This window comes from Cupressus sempervirens, chromosome 9, assembly GCF_028749045.1.
Source record: "Cupressus sempervirens isolate cs-2001-9-10 chromosome 9, ASM2874904v1, whole genome shotgun sequence".
Taxonomy (NCBI): domain Eukaryota; kingdom Viridiplantae; phylum Streptophyta; class Pinopsida; order Cupressales; family Cupressaceae; genus Cupressus; species Cupressus sempervirens.
This window is the reverse complement of record NC_143126.1, coordinates 331883362-331906579: the sequence shown is the minus strand read 5'-3', so window position 1 is coordinate 331906579 and position 23218 is coordinate 331883362. Positions and strand designations below refer to the sequence as shown.

The 23218-nt window shown below is 37.7% G+C and overlaps 1 protein-coding gene across 3 annotated transcripts in view; it reads left to right on the top strand.

The window, feature by feature from the left end:
- LOC149538698 (U-box domain-containing protein) overlaps positions 1–22816 on the top strand; it is a 207769-nt gene extending 184953 nt beyond the window's left edge. For all 3 annotated transcript variants that reach the window (XM_089800031.1, XM_089800032.1, XM_089800033.1), the window contains exons 10-17: positions 19101–19190; positions 19363–19566; positions 19730–19825; positions 20082–20204; positions 20345–20437; positions 21639–21803; positions 21924–22013; positions 22153–22816. In XM_089800031.1, the coding sequence (XP_089656157.1) occupies positions 19101–19190; positions 19363–19566; positions 19730–19825; positions 20082–20204; positions 20345–20437; positions 21639–21803; positions 21924–22013; positions 22153–22257 (966 nt within the window). In that variant the 3' untranslated portion in view covers positions 22258–22816. The remainder of the gene's footprint in view (positions 1–19100; positions 19191–19362; positions 19567–19729; positions 19826–20081; positions 20205–20344; positions 20438–21638; positions 21804–21923; positions 22014–22152) is intronic.
- Positions 22817–23218: the final 402 nt, after the last annotated feature.

Sequence of the window (23218 nt, the reverse complement as noted above, 5' to 3'; positions counted from 1 at the left end):
ATGTCTAGCTCTAGCCGTGGGTGTTCCTGCTCAACCTCCTATGGGCTATCCTTAGCATCAGTATCAGGTATCTCCTCATCACTTATCTCAGATTGCACCTCTATCAAATGAACCTTGCCTTTACCAAGGCAACAATGTCTAGGCTCCGATGGCTCCTTACAGGAGAAGCATAGTTTCTTCCTCAGCTCATTCCTCGTCCCCTGGTCCATCTTGGGTGGTCTAGAAGGTGGTCCCCCTATGCCCTGGGAAGTGTTGGCCTTCTAGGGAGGCCGAGAATCCCTAAAAGGTTTCTTATCTACCTGATAAGGAATAGGAGGGGTGTCCAGTCTAAATGTAACATCAATGGCCTCCTTGAGGGTGGCTGGCCTGAATGCTCGTACTAATCCCTTCATGCTCCTACCAATCCCTTCAGCTTGTCCTACAAACCCTCTATGAACAACATCACACAACGACTATGAGACATGTTTGGAACCATGACTGCAATACGTTGGAACTCATTCACAAAAGACTCTATGTTCCCTGCCTACCCAATATGTGTCAACTCTTGGTAGTAAAGCTCTGTGTCTTTATGATCAAACCTAGCAATGAGCGGCTCAGTGAATTCAACATAGGAATGAACGATGGTGTGATCCTGGGTGACTAATCCATGGTGCCACCAATCATAGGCAACCTCGTCTAAATCCAAAACCACAAACTGTATAGCCTCTCTCTCAGGCATAGGTCTCAATGATAAATAGATATCCAACTTGTGCACCCAAGCTTGTGCACTCATATCACTCGTGCCATCATAGGTAGCCAGTGTGATCTTCCTAGTGGCTCTACTGAGGTCATTGTTTTGCTGTGGTCTGTAGCCCTTGTCTCCTCTGAACTTGGTGTTATCCCTATGTTGTGCACAATACTATGAAAAAGGAAAAACATCCCTAACCTTTAGGGGTAGGGCTCTCCACTTAGTTGTAGCTGCCATAACTGAATCTTGGAATCCAACCTTAGGTGGCTCCACCTGTGCCAACTGCTCATTTTGCCCAAATTGAGGCAATAATGGTCTATCCAGAGCAGGAATACATGGACGTTCTTGCCGATGGGAATGAAGGGAGCTCTCTGCTATGACATGGGATCGATGACTACGTTGGCTTCCCACAATGGAAACCGACTTGGTCCTTCCCTGCCTTTCTTGTCTACCTTCATGCCTATCCAATTCCATCTGCTCCAGGGTTTTCTGTAATCTGTCTAGTGTCTGGACTATCTTGGGCTGCGAAACAATCAGGGTTCTCATGAACTCTCTCTCCTCTGCCTCTGTAGGTGTGCCGTCACCAGCAACACCCTCTGCCTCACCCATAGTTGGTGTCGCTGCATCTCTGGCGACCTCTGCTTGCCACTGGTTTCTATTGCACTCCTAAAACCTATGTATTTCTCCACTAGGATACATAGAAGATAGATAAAAATAGACGCCAAATGCTGAAATGAATTATCAAATCCTTTTCTGTAACCTATTGTGATAATTTCACTAAAACCTTGCAGGTTGGTAGGATTTAAGCTCTGATACCACCGAAAGATCCCAAAAGGATCCTTTCACTGAACTTCTGTAAATTTTAATTAAAATAATAGATTTTCCTATTCTTTTCTTATGGTCTTAGAGGATTAGACAGAAGTTGCACAAAGATTGTTTTTTCTTTTTTTTGTATTTTCCAGATATAAGTAAAACAATAATTAACAATAACAACATATAATATAATAGTCAGTCAACCAGAATAGTTACAAATCGTACCAGGCAAGATATTTAATTAGTATGCTAGCAAAGGTGTTTACAAACAAGGAATGAAGGCAGCAACTGCAAGAATGGACCAGCCATGCACCAAAAGGGTAGAGATGGCTAACGTAAGCCGACCAACAAATCAATTGCCAGCTGAAAGGCAGCCATATGGCTGCTATAGTCACGTGAAGGCAGCAAGAAGCTCCCAACGTGCCAAACAAGACTCTCAACATGCAATGCACAAGCACCCCCAAACGCTGAACTTAACAATCTTTGTCAACTGCTGAAACAATACTGCTGAAACCATCTATTTGGGTTTGCATCCCAATAGCCAGGCTCTTGGGTTTGCGTCCGAGTCCTCTAGAATCGCTCCTCTGAGCAAAATCGCAAATACGAAGAATGAAGATGTAAAAGATAATGAAAGAATGAGCCAACATGTCCTTTTATCTCCCTCTTTATCCAATCGAACACCAAGGGAGAATATGCCTTTCCTTTTATTATAAAATGATATCTTCTAAATTAAAAGGCTTGTATGTATAGGAAAAGCACCCCTTTCCTCAAATAACATAACTCTAGGTGCCTGAATGTCTCTGAATGATGAAAATAAGTTATAATAATTCAAAACTTTTCCAATGAGCTATAACACATAGGCCTGCCTGACTAGATGAAGCAAAAATCCCCGTATTACTCCAATTAGCTATATAAATAGCTTTATTTTAATTTATTTAAATGCAAACTTAGGAAATAGTAAAAATATTTCCTTTATTCAATTGGAAAGCCAAACCAACCAAATAATCAATGAACGGGTCTTGTCACCTGCCTGTGACTGATGTCGAGCAATGTGGGCCAACTGGCAGTCTCATCTCTAAAACTAGGGATGCTCCTAGAAACTAGGGAATATACCTTGCCAACCTGAAACTGAAATGTATACTGGTCCCGAGTGTAATATCCCTTTTCGGATATTTACTAAAACCCTCGATAAAAACTTACAAATTTTAAATCTGAACAGTAAACCAGAATTTGATACAATTTTCAGAACTTCAATTGATTGGTAACCAGCAAATTTGTATACGAGAGAACTCAGAAAAGATTGTTTATTCCTCCAATATTCAGGAGTACAATATAAACTAGTAATTAATCACCAATGGTTACCTAATAACGTTATTGTATTATACATCAGCAATCCAATAACATGCAACAATTCAAAATATCCAATCTTACAAACAGAAATAACAGTCAGATTGGTAATATAGATAAAACCTGAAAAAATGCTAGGTTTGCATCCAACCTCCAAAGTTTCTTCAAAGGTTTGCGTCCGCAAAGAAATAACCAGCAACTGTTTCCAGCTCCTAGATTAATATTTGTTTGAATATTATAATCTTCATATATATATCCTCTCATGTGGAGCTTGTTGTACCTTTATTACTTTTCCCAATGGGATGCATGCTCATTCAAGCAATGTGGGATGCAACAACTTTTTTGTCCTTTAGTCACTTAAGTGAACATAGTACCTTTTTAAAATAAAGTGACAAATTAAATGAACTTTAATAGTCACTTAGTCAGTAAACCATATAGTCACTAGGCATTAAAATAACTGACCAAATGAACTCTGATGAGCATGTGCAATAGCTCGTGGGAAAACTCTCGTCGAGACACTTCCAACCCAACACTGAGGTACCAAAAATACTGAGCTCTGATTACTTACTAAAAATAGTAAGCATCTGGACAACCTGGCAAAACTATTCCGATGGGTCTAGAACTGGAAATGTCTAGGCCAAATCTTGAACTAAACTTCGTAAAGAACCTTTTCGCCCCCGAAACCTAGGCAAAGTGAGCTGGCCACACAGAATTATAATGTCCCAGAAAAAGGGGACATTACAAAGCGTCCCCTCTCAAAGATTGCTTGCCCTCAAGCAATCCGCTCATACCTGTAGAAACCAAATGCCAGGATCCCATACTCGCCTCGAGAATGCAGTTTTACTCCTCGGTCGATGTACCCCAGCATGCACCTTCCCAAACTTAGAATGGTGAAATAGTACAATAGGAATCAATGTGTCAAATAACTGACTACCACGATCCCAAGTCTCGCCATAAAGGGACACCAACTACTATGTGATGCTGCCTTGTGTGCCAATACCCTCAGTCAGGATGAAAGCCTCACTCCATGAGTGACCCTGTGAGTCTCTACTGTCAAGTGAAGATGGGAGCTCAACAATATACCAATATCTACCCCAAGATGATAGCAACCAAACTCTCCAACATGCTCCTTGATAAAAAGCAATACATAGGGATGCTCCACCTGGATCCCAAGTGAGAACTCGCGCGCTGTCTAAAATACCATTGACTAGTTCTTGTAACATCTGCACCAATGACAATAATAGATCCGGCCAATCTAACTCAATCACTATATCACCTAGGTGAAAACAAAGTAATCCTGATCTCTGGATCTCTGATATGTCAGAAGGCTGAAACACACAGATCATAGTCATAGCATAATCCACTAGATGTAAGATACTGTTAGCACTTGGATCCCCGATCAACCAATACATCGTGTCAAACCTATCACCACCTGGATCCCAAAACAATCGAACCCCACATCCATTTGCCATATAGAGGTAAAAATACCTGGTAGCGTCTATAACACAACATCTCTCTACAGCTCCTGCTAAACTCCCATGGATGTGATAACTAACCAAACCATCATGCCAACTGACACTATAGTCGTCCTGTAACCATGTACCCATAAGAGAACTTTGTGACATAGAAGTAGCAAACCATGTTGGATACATACCAGCATGATGTACAAGCAACAACTTTCCCTGCAAGTAATCCCCCACAATTAGTTGGGTTGGATGCTTGCATCCGCTAATCCCACCTTCCAAAGATGGTGAACACCCATCCTACAAAGGATGATATAATTCTAGTACTAACCCACACCGATGCATCATCAAGTCCTCCATGTGTGGGTCAAAAGAAAAATGATGAGCACTCCTCACTGTGTATTTGCGGTAAAATGCTCCAACCTCTGTCAATGGCTCATCACTAAAAACACTTGAATCAAGCAGCTGATCCCTCTGACTCTGAAAATCAACAAGTCAGCATCCAAAATCAGCTGCATGGAATGAAGTGACAGATTTGCTTCTAGGAGATGGAAACAAATCAACATGAGAGCTATACTCCCAACCGGATGACACTCTGCGAATGCCCTTTGTGGATGACAGAGTAGCGTCGTGTACTACCCCACAACTCTCAGGAGAATCCACCATTGCGACACAAGAGCTACCAGTAAATTGTCCTATATCAACTATCACTGTGTGTAACTGTAGCATATCTGCAATTGCTGGACACTGTGCCAAACTCAACTCCTCTGTAAGCTTCTCAATCTGTAATTGTGACTCTTGAAGGGCCAACTAGGCACTCTGCAAAGAATCCATGGTCACCTCAAGCTCATGAGTGAGCTTATCAACCTTCTCCTTGTTTCCCTACAATGCAACATAACAAATGCTATCCCACTCGAGAAGAAAATCTCTATCTGCAAGTAGTTGTAGGTAATTTTGTTAATCATTCCAATCACTTCTCAGAGTGCATGTATCTTTGCAAGGGAAAAAAACTATCACCATGCTCATCTGTCAAAGGAGTACTCCAACCATAGGTGGCGAACATTTGATGAGCAACATCAAAATGCTTAACGGTTGTGGCAACCATCCTGTCATTAACCTTCAATTGGCTTGCTAAATGATGATCCCCTTGTGAGAAAACAATTGCACACAAATCTTCCAATTTGTCATCCGCAGTATGATATGAGGCTGAATCAATGTCACTCACCATATGATAAGCAACATTGCGTATGCTATCATCTATGCACTCCTCAATATCTAGGGTTTTGTTGCTATGCACCTCATAGGATGGCTCAACTGACGAGGTAGAAGTTGTTGACATAACAATATCTTCACACTCATCCACTTCCAAGGTGGTTGCGTGACCACCCACATCATGATCTTGGGATTCATTGTCATCAAATGAATTTTCTGATCTGTTTTCTAAGGTCTGATTTTTGCCCTCCATAAGCTCAACTATATGATGGTCACTAACTGTTGGGAATTCATCATAGAGGGTTCTAGATACTATAGGGGCCTCTTGTTCCTCTTTCCTTTTAGTACTATTATCAAGTTGATCAATGGCTTACTTATGTAAATTTCTGTACTTGTCCTTTGCAAGGAGATCTTGAGCCAAATCATAGCATTTATTTCTTATCATATCTGTCTTGTTTTGCAGCCCTAGCTGAAAGTCCAAGTAATCAAAATAAAAACTTTCAAACCTTTCATTTTTAAGAGCAGGGAAAGAAACAAACTGGCATGACTCAAATTCAAATGGAACCTGCAAAATCTCCACGGTCTCAAGAAGTCGAAGTTGGTGGTGAACCATCCCAATAGCATCAACGTCGAACTCATTGGTAGTCCAGGCAGGATCAATCTTGGAATCAAGCTCATGAGATATCGTCTTTGGGGGCTTGTCCTTGTGAACAGTGAACCATGAATCCTTGTGAATCTCCTCAAGTGTATCCTCAAAAATCAAGGACTCCTTGATATTCTCCCCATCAAACACCTCTCCAAGTTGCTCAAACACAATATCCAACCGTAGCATCAACCCAAACTGTTCTTTATTTTCCTTTTCCATGGGAGCAACTTGATCATCACTCAACAATCCTTGCATATCCTTGTCAATAGGAGCTTCATCATCTCGCATGTAGTTTCCATTTGAACTCTCTTCAGGAACATCTTGCCATTCTTCATGTAGACTCTTATCAAACATAGCACCTTCAAGACTGATAGGAGAACCATCGTACGTCTTTGTGAAATGCCCATCAACTTCCATTTCAAGTGGCAAAATTTTTGGAGTTCGAAGTTGATGGTGAATCATGCCACTTGCAACAACTTGATCACCTTGAAAGGTCTTGGGCAATGACTCCTTTTGTATTTCTTCTATAGGATCTTCAAGCATCCCCCCCAAAGAATGTGGTGGAGATAGCATCTTGTATTGGTGTATCAAAATTTTCCTTATATCTTGATTCTCTTGTGATGTCTTGTATTTCACTGTTCAACTTTCCTACTTATCTTCCTCTTCAAGGATAATTGAAACTTCTTGCAACCCATCCACAAGAGTCACCTCTTGAATTATACATGAATGCTCACCAAAGATTTCCTTTTCGTCCACCTTTTGATGTTCCGTTTGTAGTTCTTCGTGTGTCTTTACCTGTTGATTTTTGCTTCATCAACTTGTTGAATCTCGACCTTCTGTCTGCCATGTTGATCTTCTCGTTTTAGAGCCCTGGGATTTTCTTTTCTACTTGTTCTAAGGCCACTATACACAAGGAGCAAGATAACTCCGAGTGGAATGCATTGTGAATTCTGCACCAATTGGGTAATAATAAGTTCTCTACTGATAATCGGTTACCCGATTCCATTCCTTGTTGTACATTTCCAGTCACAAAGTTCTTGAAGCTCTCAAACATGCCTTCACCCTCATCGGATGAAGCATCTGTATCTGACTCAATCAAGATCTCGGTAGAATCCTTTCCTTTGCTTACCGTCTCCTCTCTCTCTTGGATAAATTCAATTGTTGCCTCGATTTTCTTGTCAACCACTCCACCTTGTGATATAATGTGTGAAGGTTCATCCACTTGGTTATCTTGAACATCAGAATCAACCACATCATTTTGATATATCTCACCCTCTTCATTCTTTGGTGTCCAACTTCGAAGCTGAAAGAAATGTTTACCACCCCCTACTGATATTTCCTCATACCAACCCAATTGAAACTTGACCAAGTCAATGGTGTCTTGGCAAGATGGGCAAGTAGACTCTAAATATATGAGACTATGTGCAAGGCACCAATAACGTTTTCCACATATGTTCTTTGGTTCCCTAATGATATCTTCTTTGAAAACAAGAAAATCTTCCTCTAAATGGACAAAGACCGCAGGCTCATGTATTTGTGAAAAAGAAAATTTTCCTCTTAACGCCATGTCCACTCTTAAGAGAAACACCAAACAATCCATCTCCCCATGATCCGTAGTACCATGTATTCTACATTTCTTTGATGCTGCAAGTTGAGACAAATTCAATGGATGTAACCTTTTGTTCAAATCAGCTGAAATGGGATGAACGTCCACTCTCCTATCCATTGAGAAACCTTTCTTCTTTTTTATTTTTTTTGAATTTTTTGAATTTTTACTTTTAAAAGAGATCTTTCATCTCAAATGTAACTTGGAAAGCTCATCCCTTGTCATGCTCTGAATTTCCAAGTTGATCCAAGAATGAAAATCATTCAGCCCTCCTTCTAGAGCCAGATAATGTTGATGCACGACGATGGAGGGTGAATGCCTCACCAATGCTCCAATTTTCTCAAGAATGAATTTAAGTTAGCCCTCCTTCTAGCGCCAGATAATGTTGATGCAAGTTTTGTATCACTTACATAACATATTAGGATTTGAATATTCAATATGGGATATCAAACATGCAACTCCTCTCTTGAAAAGTTATTACCTATGAAGACATAAGCAATAGCTCCAATGTTCCTTACACCGTTGGATACTCGCTTAGTTTTATTGATGTGATTTGCTGGTAATCACGTAGGCGGCCTTACATTATTCTTTCGAGGATGACTTGGACTTTGGTGGGATGAAGGAGATGATGATGGGTTTGTGAAATATGCGAGTGGTAGATAATGTTGGTGGTGGTGGTGATGAAGGATGTGTCTGCTAGGGATGATGTTTATGGGAAAGCGATGGTTATGGGAGGTGAATGGATGTGCTCTAATACTTAACTTATCCCTCTAACTTGCTTCTCTAAGCTTCGACTACCCAACAACTTACTATTTTACTCCTACTCCTATGAATGGAAGGTTAGCAAATGGATGGGGATCGAACCTAATGAGAGCTGACCAGTGGCCTCACTTCCACAGGTGCAATGATTCGAAGGAATAATAAACTAGTTTACCACACAAAGCTTCCCAACCAGCCGCTAGGATGCTAGTGGCCTAGTATTGATCCCTATCAAACATTTACCAATGCTACCATACAACTATCCATCCACTTTAACTTCACTTAAACAACTTCAAATGCAACCAACTTTAACAACTTGAAAAGAAATCTAAGTAAGTGGGAGTAGAAAATATGCAATAACACCCAATGTTCTTAATCAACATGCCAATCGCAACAATGAAAAAGAGAGCAATTTTGGTTTTTATCTTCGCAACAATCTCTCCAACCACTTTACAAATGAGAGCAAATGGCCTTTTATAAGGGCTAGAAATACAACAGACGGTGGAGATCAAAACAAGATCAACGATCCAGATTGGATCCTCAAAACGCTAATTAGGGTTGCCACCCTATCGGCCAATGAGAAGCTGCCACGTCATCAATGGACCAATGAAAAAAGTGCAAAAAGTGGCAACCAATGAGAAGGCACCAAAATGGTGGCCAATCAGAAATAGACACTTGTCCTATTCTAGAAGAAAGGAAAATTGCCACTTGGGCTTACATCAAATGATCTTCTAATATAAATCTTCCCTTTTCTTTCATCTTCTTAGCTAAGGCAATGAACTTAGCTAGCCTTTCGTTAACTTCTTCCATAGGAGGACAAGGTGTGTGCTTCGCCTTGAGTTCCGCTGACTTTGTCACACCACTTGTTGCTTGTAGTATCCTTTCGTGATCCTTCTCATATTCTTTCTCAAATCCAATAAAAGCATTGAGAGAGGAAAAGGTGCCCAAATGCTTTTTTTTTGATAGCAACCTTTCCCAACTCATCCAACCTCGATCCAAAACCTGTCTCATTGATATCCTCTTTGCCAAGGGGGATTGTCCTTCATTTAGTCTTTCCTTCATCCGTATCATGTCCACTGTATCGATATTGGTGTCAGTTATTCTTTTCATTTTCGAGGAGGAGGGCGTTTTGGGCATCATATCCTCTTGTCTTTCTTAGTGTTTGCTCGCTTGGGATTCTTACTTGCACTAACATCCTCCATGCTTTTTGCCCTATTACGGGATGGTAGAGTGGTGGACCAAAAGGCAAGAAGAACCAAGAGGAGCAATCCTTAGATTAGAACGAAAGAAGGATGTCAGCTTAAGGACCCCTTGCAACTCTAGATGATGAAAATTCACCTTAACCAATAATCTTACAGCGACTTTTCAGAATTAGGACTTGACCTTAAGAACTTCAAATCCCTTGCAAATCAGAAATTTATCATGCAATTCACCTCCAAATAAAATTACCCAACCTAGGGCAAAAATTGCAGCCTCTTGCAAAAATCAAAATTTTATCTCCTACAAATTTCGGCTCCCACAAATTTCACCCTCCACAAATTTCGGCCCCACAAAATTCGGCTCCCACAAATTTCGCCCTCCACAAAATTCGGCTCCCACAAATTTCAGCTTCCACAAATTTCGCCAAGCAAGAAGAGTGCAGATCTGCTCTTGCAAAATCACCAACACCTTGAGAAGGAGAAGTGAGAAGTGAGGAAGAAATGAGAGAGAGGCCTCCTCTTATACCCAACTTTCTTATTCCCCCCAAGCTGATCGACTTGGAGCCTGGGAGAAAGAAAAACAATAATTAATGCAAAATTATGACCCACAATTAAATACTTAGCTAAATATTAATTTTGCCAAAATGAAAATTGCCTTTTAAAATTGCCAATTAGTTCTAAATTACAAAAAGAAATTGAATGGTGTCTTGGAGATGTTAAATATTTCCATTAAATGAGGATTTAGTAATTAATACATCATTAAAATTGGATTTTGGCTAACCAAAAGCCATTTTTCAATATTAAATTACCAATTTCATTAAAGGCAAAAAGTTTTCAAGGCAATTTTTATCTATTAAAGCCATTTTTTTGCAATTTTTACCCAAATCGATTTTGCTATGCCAATAAATTTTTTTTGACAAAAATAAAATAAAATTTCTTCTAGAGCCAAAAATCGATTTTGCAATTTTATTTCACCATCACAAAAATTAATTTTCTTCACCAAAAAAAATAATTAAGATTTTCCAAAACACCAAATTTAACAAAAATTTCATTTTTTGAAAATTATCCAAATTTATACAATTATATCCAAATTTTCAAAAGAAAATGTCTAAGTGCAAAATTTACAATTTTATCCTGCCAAGTTGGAATTAACTTTGAAATTTGTTCGGCCTAAGGATAGAATTGGTGGCTCTGGAAGATCAAGTTGAAATTGGGTGAAAATAAATTTAACCTTTCTCCCACTGGCCCGAAAGTGTCCAAGGCTCAAAATTCTCAAAATTGTTGGACAATCCAAAAATTTGCCGAGGAGATAAAAAAAAAGGGAACAATTTTGTGATTTCGAATTGATCATCTTACCAAGTTGGAATTAACTTTGAAATTTGTTCGGCCTAAGGATAGAATTGGTGGCTTTGGAAAATCAAGTTGAAACTGGGTGAAAATAAATCTAACCTTTCTCCCATTGGCCTGAAAGTGTCCAAGGCTCAAAATTCTCAAAATTGTTGGACAATCCAAAAATTTGCCGAGGCGATAAAAAAAAAGGGGGGTCCCCAAAATTTTGGGGCAATGGTGTGAAAACCTCACAACAATTCTGTGATTTCGAATTGATCACCATTTAATGTCTTCTCATTACCGGTCATAAAATACACCAAATCATATAAAATTGGGAACAATAGATTTCGATTGATTTTAATCATCCATGTAAACAAAATTCGAAATGTGAAATGGGATGGAAATAGACCCATTTTCCTTACTGCTGGAGGAGTTGGTATTTCAAAACTAGTAAAAATGATTAACACTTGCACATGAAGCGATTAACTTCTAATTCTGAACCTGTGCATATATGAAACAAACCTTGGCGGCTCACATTAAACAAAAACCCACCCGATAGTTTCCACCACTTCAAAATATAATACCCGACTGTTGCCACTGTCGGAGCATGCTGAAAGCGGCTCATGCCAACTTAACCCTACTGTTCGCAATCCCCTTTATTAACATGGACGAAGTCACGAATTTATGGCAATGTTTTTTTTTTTTCCTACTTGAGCCTGGGAATGGTTGACTGTACTCGACCCATGAGGAGTTCCCCTTGAATCCTGTCCAACTTCTTGGTATCGGCCATGTGAACCACTGTAGTATTCTGCACCATAGTTGTATCGTGCTTGAAATACACTGGAAACAACCCACGTTTCAAATGTCTTGAATGGAGCTTCAACCATAAACCCGAACACAGTACTGTGGTAGCAACAAAACTCCTCTAATGTGGACGTGGGATAGACAAATAAGCTTGTAGTTCACCCGAGTTACCACTGCACGTGAATGGTTAAGCCAACCCTCAGACCAAACAACCCATGGAAAACCCTGTGCTGAAACGTCCGACTGGAATAACATTGCCTACATCTGCTCATACACCTGACATTTGACCTGTAAGTTCCATAAAAAAACTTGTCCAATCTCCTTGCTCAACATTTGCTCGTAGCTAAGAAGCTCTTGGGCCGATTTAAACAAATGTCGATATAAATGTCGACCTGCTGTTATTCTGTGTATACATACAAATGAACTCGTACTATTCACACGCCAGTCCCTTCTAAGATTTTTCCATAGAATCTGCTTGCAATCTCAACTTCTTTAATGTATCAAACTGGTGAACAAGAATGGTCATTCAATCCATACCTGCACATTGCTCATTACTGCCAACCTGATTGTGGAAATAAACCTTCAAATGACATCTTCCTATGTGTGACTTTCAGATATAATACTGAGCGATTTTCTTCTGCTTTGGATCTACCTCCAAGCACTCTACTTCCCAGAATCTCACGTCTTCCCTATTCTGTAAAAAATGTGAGTTGCTAGATTGACGTCTAGCTTAGAGCTTTCCTGGACCCCTGATTTCCTATGTTATACTACAACACTTCCCAATGCTAAGTTCTTGAAATCAATAGCTCGGCTCCAACTTAAAGCATTATTCATAGTTTATAACTTCTTCAAATAGGTTTTAAGATCAGTCCTGTACTTCTAATATTCCAGAAATCTATCCAGACTATTATTGAACCTCATAGGTTGGCAAAACCTTTGGCTCTGATACCATTTTAATATCCCTTTCCGGATATTTACTAAAACCCTCGATAAAAACTTACAAATTTTAAATCCGAACAGTAAATCAGTGTTTGATACAATTTTCAGAACTTCAATCGATTGGTAACCAACAAATTTGTATACGAGAGAATTCAAAAAAGATTGTTTATTCCTCCAATATTCAGAAGTACAATATAAACTAATAATTAATCACCAGTGATTGCCTAGTAACGTTACTGTATTATACATAAGCAATACAATAACATGCAACAATTCAAAATATCCAATCTTACAAACAGAAATAACAGTCAGATTGGCAATATAGATAAAAACTGAAAGAAGGCTAGATTTGCGTCCAACCTCCAAAGTTTTTTCAAGGGTTTGCGTCCTCAAAGAAATAACCAGCAACTGTTTTCAGCTCCCAGATTAATATTTGTTTGAATATTATAATCTTCATATATATATCCTCTCATGTGGAGCTTGTTGTACCTTTATTACTTTTCCCAATGGGACACAAGCTCATTCAAGCAATGTGGGATGAAGCAACTTTTTTGTCCTTTAGTCACCTAAGTGAACATAGTACCTTTTTAAAACAAAGTGACAAGTTAAATGAACTTTAATAGTCACTTAGTCAGTAAACCATATAGTCATTAGGCATTAAAATAACTGACCAAATGAACTCTGATGAGCATGTGCAATAGCTCGTTGGAAAGCTCTCAGCGAGACGCTTCCAACCCAACACTGAGGTACTGAAAATACTGAGCTCTGATTACTTACTAAAAATAGTAAGCATCTGGACAACCTGCCAAAACTACTCCGATGGGTCTGGAACTGGAAATGTCTAGCTCAAATCTCGAACTGAACCCTGTAAACAACCTTTTCACCCCCGAAACCTAGGCAAAGTGAGCTGGCCACACAAAATTATAATGCCCTAGAAAAAGGGGACATGACACTGACGAGCTTCAAATTTGATCATTGCCACAACCTCCTAAATTTTAGGAAAATCCCCAAAATTAAGGAACTGCATCGATTGGCCTTCAAACTGACTATGGAACCAATTCTGGTCACTAAGTATCCAATATTAGTCTCTATCCACCATTGCTAGCCTATGAGACTCCAATAATAGGCCAAATCTCATGACTCTAATAGTTAGACTAGAGAGGGGACATGACATAAAAATCCCTGTTTGTTGTTGCCCCGTGATTATTCATGCAGATTGTGATCAAGTTTCATCAAACTTAACGAGTTTTCCTTGCTAACACGTTTAATTTAGTGTACTGTAATTTGTATGAACTATAAATGTAAGGTGGAAACAAGGGCATGTAGCTTCACATGATGAGCGGATGTCTCCTTAAAACTTTCTGCTTTAAAATTTATCTTGATTCAAGCACATGTAAATGTATTAAAATTCTTCATTAGTTTTATGTTAATGTTTGAATGGATTTTCTCCCAAGAAATAGAGGACAATTACCAAACAAAACTGATCTACTTTGTTCGAGTATGACTAATAGGGAAATTGTCTATTGCCTCATTTAAATAGCATCCTTATGCAGCTTGACAACAAGGCAGAATTGAACTGTTTCTATGGCCACCATAAATCTGGTGACAAAATTTATGTTTTCACCTCCAAAAGCTCAAAATTATTGTCATTTTAAAATGCTCCCTAGGAAATTATGAACGCTATAACCAACTTGATTTTTTGCCAATTATTGTTCACTATTATAGGCCTGCCCAGTAAAACTCAAATAAAACAATATTAGTGTTTCTTTACGCTTCAGTATGTATTCTGCTCCTACGGGTTGCCATGGTTCCTTTGGGTGTTTCATCACTAGTATCATTTTTGATGGAGAATCGAGAAAATCTCAAAATCTATAAACAAATATATATTCATTGAAATCAATAAAACTATTACATTGCAATGGTTTATAAATCCTTTCACCCATCTAACCACCCATCTAACCACCCATCACCACCTAATGACTAACAACTAATCCTATGTTAAGCACTATTTCTAACTCCTAATTGCTAACATAGAAATTTTCTGGCTGCCCCACTTCAGTTGGAAAACTCTTATTGGATGTCGGTTTCATTGATATATATGCTTACAATAAATCCTCCAAATCTTTTTCACTTCAAAGATATATTATCTCTCAACTAAATGTGAACTTAGTTTGATATCCAAAGGCATTAAAAATGTAATCTTTGGGCATTCTTTTGATATCCTCAAACACAGATGCCACACCCTTGTCATATTCATATGCTTGGGAGGCTTAACAAATGCTCACATAATGGGTAAATGTAGGCTTGATCAAAGCCTCTTCATATATAAAACCTCGTTTAAAGTATAAACCCATGTTTGAATCCTCCACTCAAATGAGGACATAATCATTTACATAACTAAATTAACTCATTTCCCATTCATTCTGGAGGTGGCTTTGCTTGGACCTGGTTTTTGTGTTTTGCTCTATAGTAGTTGTACAACTTTGAGGAAGATATCCTTTGCTTATTGCAAATCTTTTACACCAAATATAATTTGAAGATATCAATAGTGGAGATAATATTCATTGCAACCTTAACCATGATAAAACTCATGTTTCCAATTTCAGACAATGAAATCCTATTTTAAGCTGTCTTTGGCATGAGAATACTGGAGATAATAGTCATTGCAATCTCAACCCATGATAAAAGTCTTGTTTCCAAATTTAGACTACAAACTCCTATTTTATGCGCTGCCTGCCATGAGTCTTCGGTTCTCTTCTTCAGTTGACCAAGTGGAAAGAAATGCATAACAAAGTCTCATTATAGTCCTGTATCCTTTAGTTATTTGTGAAGTAACCACAGTATTATGTTCCTTGTTTTCATCTATTTCAGCAGGTAAATAATGCATCGCTCCACGAATGGTTTTTCTCTTATGAAACTTCAAAAGTGCGAACAGACCATCCAAATTATGCAATCTTCACTTCACCCCTAAGGCTAACGAGAAAATTTTCTAGCAATATAAAAAACAATGGATGAACATTCACTGCTTTTTCCAAACATGTAACTTAAATATTGTGGAGTTCCATGAAATCACATCTCAATTTGGTATTTTATAAAAAATTTAAAACAAACTTTTCCGCTTCCTCTCCCCTCCCATTTCACACACATCAGCCAATCACTGCATTCCAAGAAATATCTTGCTCAAGCATTTTCTCAAACAAATTTCACAGAGATTTTGATACACCCTGACTTCTTTGGGTATTACTTATATTAACACCTGCGATTCCTGATTGTATTATCATCTGACAACCATGTTCATTGTTATAAAAAGTTACAAACAGATTGTTCGAATTTGAAATAACCAAGAGACTTCATTTTTTCTGGTAGATATTTGTTTCTGCCACTCCAAATTCCTTCATCTTTCTATCTTCTCCAACCGTCATATTAAATATAAATCCTAGGGGATTTTAATGGACAGTAACCAAAATAAATAAATCTAAGCATGAAGACAATGAATGTAATGGAGAAGAACTGCATAAAGAATATACAGAATGGAAGAGAAAGATGATGCACATGAATGCAAGAGAGACTGCAAATGAATGATGGACATTGGATGCCTAGGAGCCTGCTGCAAGGACTGCAGGAACCCAACAAGAATCACTGACATGCAAGAAGGGTTCCATAAACTCCAGATTTTGCACGAGATCCTGCTAGTCCTTTCTTTACAACAAGTGGATGGGCACAGAAGTTAATGGTGTTGTGGAGGAGCGCGGGATCTGCAATCCATTGGCTTAATCAAGTAGACAAAAGGCATGAGTGGAGTGAGAACTAGAGATGCCTTTTGAAACAAGCGCTGATACCAAATATTGGAAAATTGGAAAAATTTCAAATCTACAAACAAATATTTATTCATCAAGATTCAAATTCAATAAAAGTATTAGATTACAATGGCTTATAAAGCCTTTCAATCATCTAACTACCCATAACCAGCTAACAACTAACAACTAACAACTAATAAACAACGAATCCTATGTTAAGCACTATTTTTAATAATATTCAATTAATGAAATTACATGGACAATAATGCTCAGAACTTTTAGGACCTCATCATTTAGACGGAAATTGTCTGGCCTGTCAGGATGATCAAATGTATTATGAAATGTATGACACAACTACAAAACTATCTGGTGAGGCAGGCCCAGAACGGCTGTTGGCTCTGCCCACACTAGTTAATAACCAATGGAACCCATGTTTTTTGGGGAATGGAAGGTGGACTAATTTGAGTCACTTGTTGTCATGTTGAGTGCCAGTTTAACAGTATTGAACATCTAAAGCGTAGGGCTAGAAACAGAGCAGTCAATTTGTGCACCTTCAGCATAGGATCCCCTATGTACATTAGGACTTTATTGCAGGACCATTTCTGATGCTTGTGCGGACTTTTTCATAATTCTCTCTTTTCCTATTATCATGCTACTGATTCCTGTTTACCCTTCTATCACCAATGACCTTCCTGTGTCTGTGGAAGCGCCTCTAGGGTTTCTTTTATCTTGTCAAAATGCACTTTAATGACCTATGAAACCCAGATGTTTTTGGGCAGAGATTCAAACAATGGATTCTCACTGAACAAGCAGTTCTTTGAGTATCATGATTCAATTCTAATCGACATGGTGGCATGTATATACTCCCTACTTATAATTTGCTTGTTATAATTTTGAGTCTCACTTATCTACATTGTCCATTTTTTGCTATCAATATAGTTTTTTGCTAGGTTATCAATTCACAGCTCCCAGGCCTGGAGGTGAAAGTGGATTCTTCTGCAAGCTGATTTGGATTTGGATGGCCTGTGGATGCTCGCAGGAAGTGCATCCAGGGCTCCGGATGGCATCGAGGAAGCATCCAGGTGCGTTGGATGCGCTTACTGTAAGCATCCACAGGGCATCAGGGAGCCTCCGTGAGGAGCATCTTTACTTCCAGATGTCAATTTTGAGTCTCACTTATACTTTGTCCATTTTCTACTATCAATATAGTTTTTTGCTAGGTTATCAATTCACAGCTCCTAAGCCTGGAGGTGGAAGTGGATTCATCTGGAAGCTGATTTGGATCTGGATGGCCTGTGGATACTTGCAGGAAGCGCATCCAGGGCATCCGGATGGCATCCAGAGAGCATCTGGGTGCCTTGGATCGGCTTCCTGTAAGCATCCACAGGGCATCAGGGAGTCTCCGTGAGCATCCACACTTCCAGACCTCAATTTTGATGTTATTTTGAAAAAACAGCTACTTAAAAGCACTTTATAACATGTGCTTTATATCATTTTTATCATGTTTTTGGTCCTAAACCCTAAAATGGCCCTAAAAGAGGCCATTCATTCTTTTTTCGTCTTATTTTGTTTGCACTAGGTGCCCTTCTCATTTGGTGTCCAGTTTGGCTTTTTTGACATTGAATCATGAACTGAATTTTGATTTTGTAATTGTGATGATTTTCTGATTTGCATTGGAATCGCGAACATAGATATATATGATATGGCTTATTTCATATTTATCAGATATGTTGATCAATGGCGAAGTGTCATATTATCAAACAATTTAACTTGGTATATTACTTGCACCCCAAAGAAAATTTGTGCAAAGCACCCGCATCCACATCTGCACCTGATTCGGCAACTTAGGTTTTCTGCATTCTGATGTGGCAGAAATCAAAATCATGCAATCAAAACTGTACAAATTTTAGTCTACACAGGGCTGAACAGGGAGACAAAAAGGAGGAATTTATCATGAGTTGAAATTAGGTCCTGCAGGGTTGTAGTCCTGTGAGTGTTAAACCAAGTAATTTCATAGTGATGGAAACTCCTGTAGTTATTTCCTGGAAATATAGTTGGTGTGTTTATTTAGATCATGTGGTATCATAGGCATTTGCTGCAGGTTCTCAGGAGTTGTCAATTCTGACAATTTTAATTTTATTAATTCTTCTTAGACCGATTATCAAGTTTCCAAAAGAAAGGAAATTTACTTGCTAGACGATAGCTATTTCTCCCAATGGAAAGATAGTATTTTTTGTATTTATATTCTTGCCGTAATTTGTTTTTCTGAAGCACGGGAAATAATTGGTTTTCTGGCCTCCATTAATGCTGATGGATTTTGAGAAGATTGGGTTGACATTAATGTATTTGTAAAACAAAAAAGAAAATATGAAGTTTGTAGCTCCTTTTTTAGTATCACAGTTTCTATTGTAAGTGATACTTATGAGTCTTTGATTAATTGGAATTGCATTGTTCTACAGTTCTATGATAAGTTCAATATACGGCATCATATTGCAGAACTTCTGGAATACTTGTGGCAGGTGCCAAGTCATCGCAATGCATGGAAAGGGGTAACTGTTGCCATCCGACTCTTTTGGCTTTGCTTAATCTTTAGTTTCTCTTGTTTTGTGAATGTTCCTTGATCAGCATTCCTATCTATTTAATTGTTGACTAATGCTCATGTATAGGAAGAGATGTCAAATCTAATGTTAGATTGGACCTTGTCATAATGTTTGTGTGCAGATTGCACGGTCGCAGGAAAAAGGAGTGTATTTGAACTTCTTGAATTTTCTCATCAATGATAGTATCTTTCTTCTTGACGAGAGTTTCAATATGATCTCAGAACTTAAAAAGATGGAAGCAGAAATGAATAATTCTGTAGAATGGGAGCAGCGACCACAGCAAGAGAGACAGGAAAGAACACGTCATTTTCATCAACAAGAGCAAGTCTGTATAAGATTTGAAATTCTTAGTCTTTTCTGGATTGGCATGTTCAAACATTTTTCTCTTTGCTGAGCAATTAATTTGCAGTATGCATACATTTGGAAACAATTTTTGTTAACATCTTAAACTATCTGATGACAAATGTTGATATTTGTGATGTTATTAGTATGTTCGGTGGGACATGACCTTGGCGAATGAGGATGTGGGGATGTTAGCGTACACGTCTGATGAAATTACATCACCTTTTTTGCTTCCAGAAATGGTGGGTTCACTTTTCAATTGCTACATAAAATGCTTTGGAATTTTCAAGTTTGAATTGTTTTGGCTTTTCTTGGTCAGTTTTGAGGAGTTATGCTTATGTGTAATTGCATTTATTTTGTTTTTCATGAAGTATTGTATTGGTCTTAGATGATTAGTGGCAAGTGGCAACCATGATATTGTATGAATAATCTAATCCCCATGGACTCTTTAACACATACCACTTTATTATATAACTTTCTGCTTTTATTATTTTCCAGGTTGAAAGGGTAGCTAATATGCTCAACTATTTCTTGTCGCAACTGGTTGGGCCTCAACGAAAAACTCTTACCCTAAGGGATCCAGAGAAATATGAATTCAGACCAAAGAAACTGTTAAAACAAGTTGAGTTGTTTTCTCTAACCCTTTTTCAACATTTTTATGACCAACCTGTTTGTTCTTTTATTGACATGGATTTTCAAATTCTACATATTTAGTCAATTTTGAAGACACTATTAAGTTAATATAAAATATTTTTGTGAAGATTGTCGAAATATACGTTCATCTTTCCAGAGGGGACAAGGATAATGTATTTCCATCAGCTCTATCAAGTGATGGTCGATCATATAAAGATGAGGTACATATTTGAAATGAAAAATAGCTTGATTGATTGATTTCTCTCTCTTGATTTATCTAACTATGCTTTTGAATTGATCATTGACAAACACAAAGGTGTCTCGTCTATTTCATCAACATTAATGCTAGTTTTTCATAATTTCAAGAAGCTTTGAAGGCAGGTTTATACTCTGTTCATAACATTTTTGAATTTTTCTGTTCGAAAGTAATTTTAGATTCTTGATGTTTCAACTGTTGAAATTTTTGATTTAGCGGACATTTATATTTGGTGGTTGAAGGTAAATATTTTATACCACTATATCCATGCTAATCTACACTGGAAAAACAGATATTCAGAGAATTATACGATATGTTTAATTGAAAATATTCAGAAAGGTAAACAAGAGAACAATTTTGTGAAGGAAATAAATATGCGCACTCAAAAAATAATGTGATCAGGCCCTTGCTAGTGATGCATGTAATAAGAACAATAGGTCTTTAGTTCAAATAGGTCTGAAAACAGATTTATGTTTTTGGAAATGCAACTTTGATGGAGCCCCAAAGGGAAAGCTGGAGAGTGAATAGTTATGGCAAGAGATCATCATAATGTTGTTGCTATACATTTTTACAGTTTTATAATTAATTGCTTTCCTTAGCTATATGATTATTGCCAACTTAAAAATTGGGTTCTAAATAATGTTTTTGTTGAAGAAAGTATATTTGAGCCTTTTTGGTCAACCAAATCAATTAATTATTCCAAGGGACTAGTTTGAGTCTGAAGATTCTAATAAAGTGCAAAGGTTCTTTGATGTTGCATTGGTTGAAAGTTGGTAATGTTTTGAATAATAATATTAACAGACATCCATGATTGTGTTACAAGTTTTCTGAAAGGGCAAATTAATATTAACAATGAAAAAAACTCATTAGGGTCTAGGATTACCATTTTTAACAAAATATGTGATGCTTATGTAAATGAGTATATATTTCAGGACGACTCAGCCTCTTTATGCCAATCTACCAACTGGATCTAACTTTTCAATTGAGTGACATGTTGCTATTGTACTGTTATGTTTAGATTAATGGAATTATGAGTATGAAAATCACCTGATATGTGCATAATGAAATGCATGCTGTGCCGATACCAGATTTTTATTGAAGTAAAAAAGATGATTCCTTAGGACAAAGTTGACTAAAGAATGTTTTATAAAAATGTATGCTTCCAGTTATTTTCAGAAGCAACTGAACTTCTACGAAGGATAGGTGAAGATGGGCGGATAATTCAAGAGTTTGTTGACCTTGGCGCAAAGGCGCGAGCTGCTGCTAGTGAAGCAATGGACACTGAATCTATGCTTGGAGACATACCGGATGATTTCCTTGATCCAATTCAGGTCAGAATTTTTGTTATTTTTCTACTCATACTGTAGAATCTGTTAGTTCCAGGAGAGATCAGTTGCATGGTTATTAAACTATGCTTGACACTTCCTGTAAAATGGTCATCTGTGTGGCAGTTCACTTTGATGAGGGATCCTGTAATCTTGCCTTCATCAAAAACAACTGTGGACCGTCCGACAATACAAAGACATCTATTGAGTGATGCTGTGCGGAAATCCTATCTGATCTTTTAGTCTTTTAATTTTTTAAATTTTTTTTGTCACGATAGTAATTGTTTTTCAATCCACATGATAGTTGTTATATTCTGTACACTAATATCATATAACACTGGTTATACATGTTCAGACTGATCCATTCAATCGATCCCTTCTCACTCCTGAGATGCTGATTCCTAACACAGAGCTGAAGAATAAAATTGAAGAGTTCATCAGGAGCAAGTCAAGGAACTGAGCCTAGTTAATGGATTATTGTTCTTTGTATGTAATTTTAATCTGAGCAATGCTTGGACCAGTAAAAGAAATGCAATCAACTCCTTGGCTCATTATCGTCGAAAGCTCTGTGCGAGTATTAGTTCAGCAGAATCCTTCAGAATAGTGCTATTTGATTCTTTTCATCTCATTGCAGCTGTAAAATTGTGGCTGACTTTGGTGTAAAATATATATGGATACCAGTGACAGTTTTTTTATGGAGAAATTAAGGTAATAATTTGATCTCCACATTTTTCAACATTAGCATACAGATTACTAGCTTGATTCTTGACTGGTGTTACAATCAAAGGAACAGTTTTCCAGCTGTTCGTTGAGTATATTTTATTTCTTCAAGCCAGCTTTTTGGACTGGCTGTGGCAAGTTCTAAAATTCAATCATGATATTATGAAGACTCGAGTCCTAAGTGAAAAATATGAAATATGATGTATGTAAAGATGCATGGAACCTGAAATCTATTTTCTACATTTGTCTTGTAAAGAAAATTATTTCTGTTTATGACAGATTGAATCACATTACCAGAATGTGCCTACAACCGTGACTTGTGAAAAAGACTAGTCATATTGATTCATATATGTCAATCAAAAGGTAAAACCATCATCATTTGAAGATTTACCGGGAAGTTAAGTCTTGTCCTTCAAATAGAGGAGTCCTAGTAGTGATCCATATGTGAATCAAAAGGTAAAATCATCATCATATGAAGATTTGTTGGGAAGTTTAAATATGGTACGGTGAAATCATAAGGTCTTAATTTGATCTTGAATCTGTTTGTGTTTTTTTTAATATCTGTTATGGAATTACATCAAATCCTTGCATCCACCTATAATCCACAAATACTTTAGACATGTCGCTGGGAAATAATTGACCAACCAAACCTTTTGACATTGTTAAGGCAGTTATAAAATTTGTTTATTAACTGCTCCATA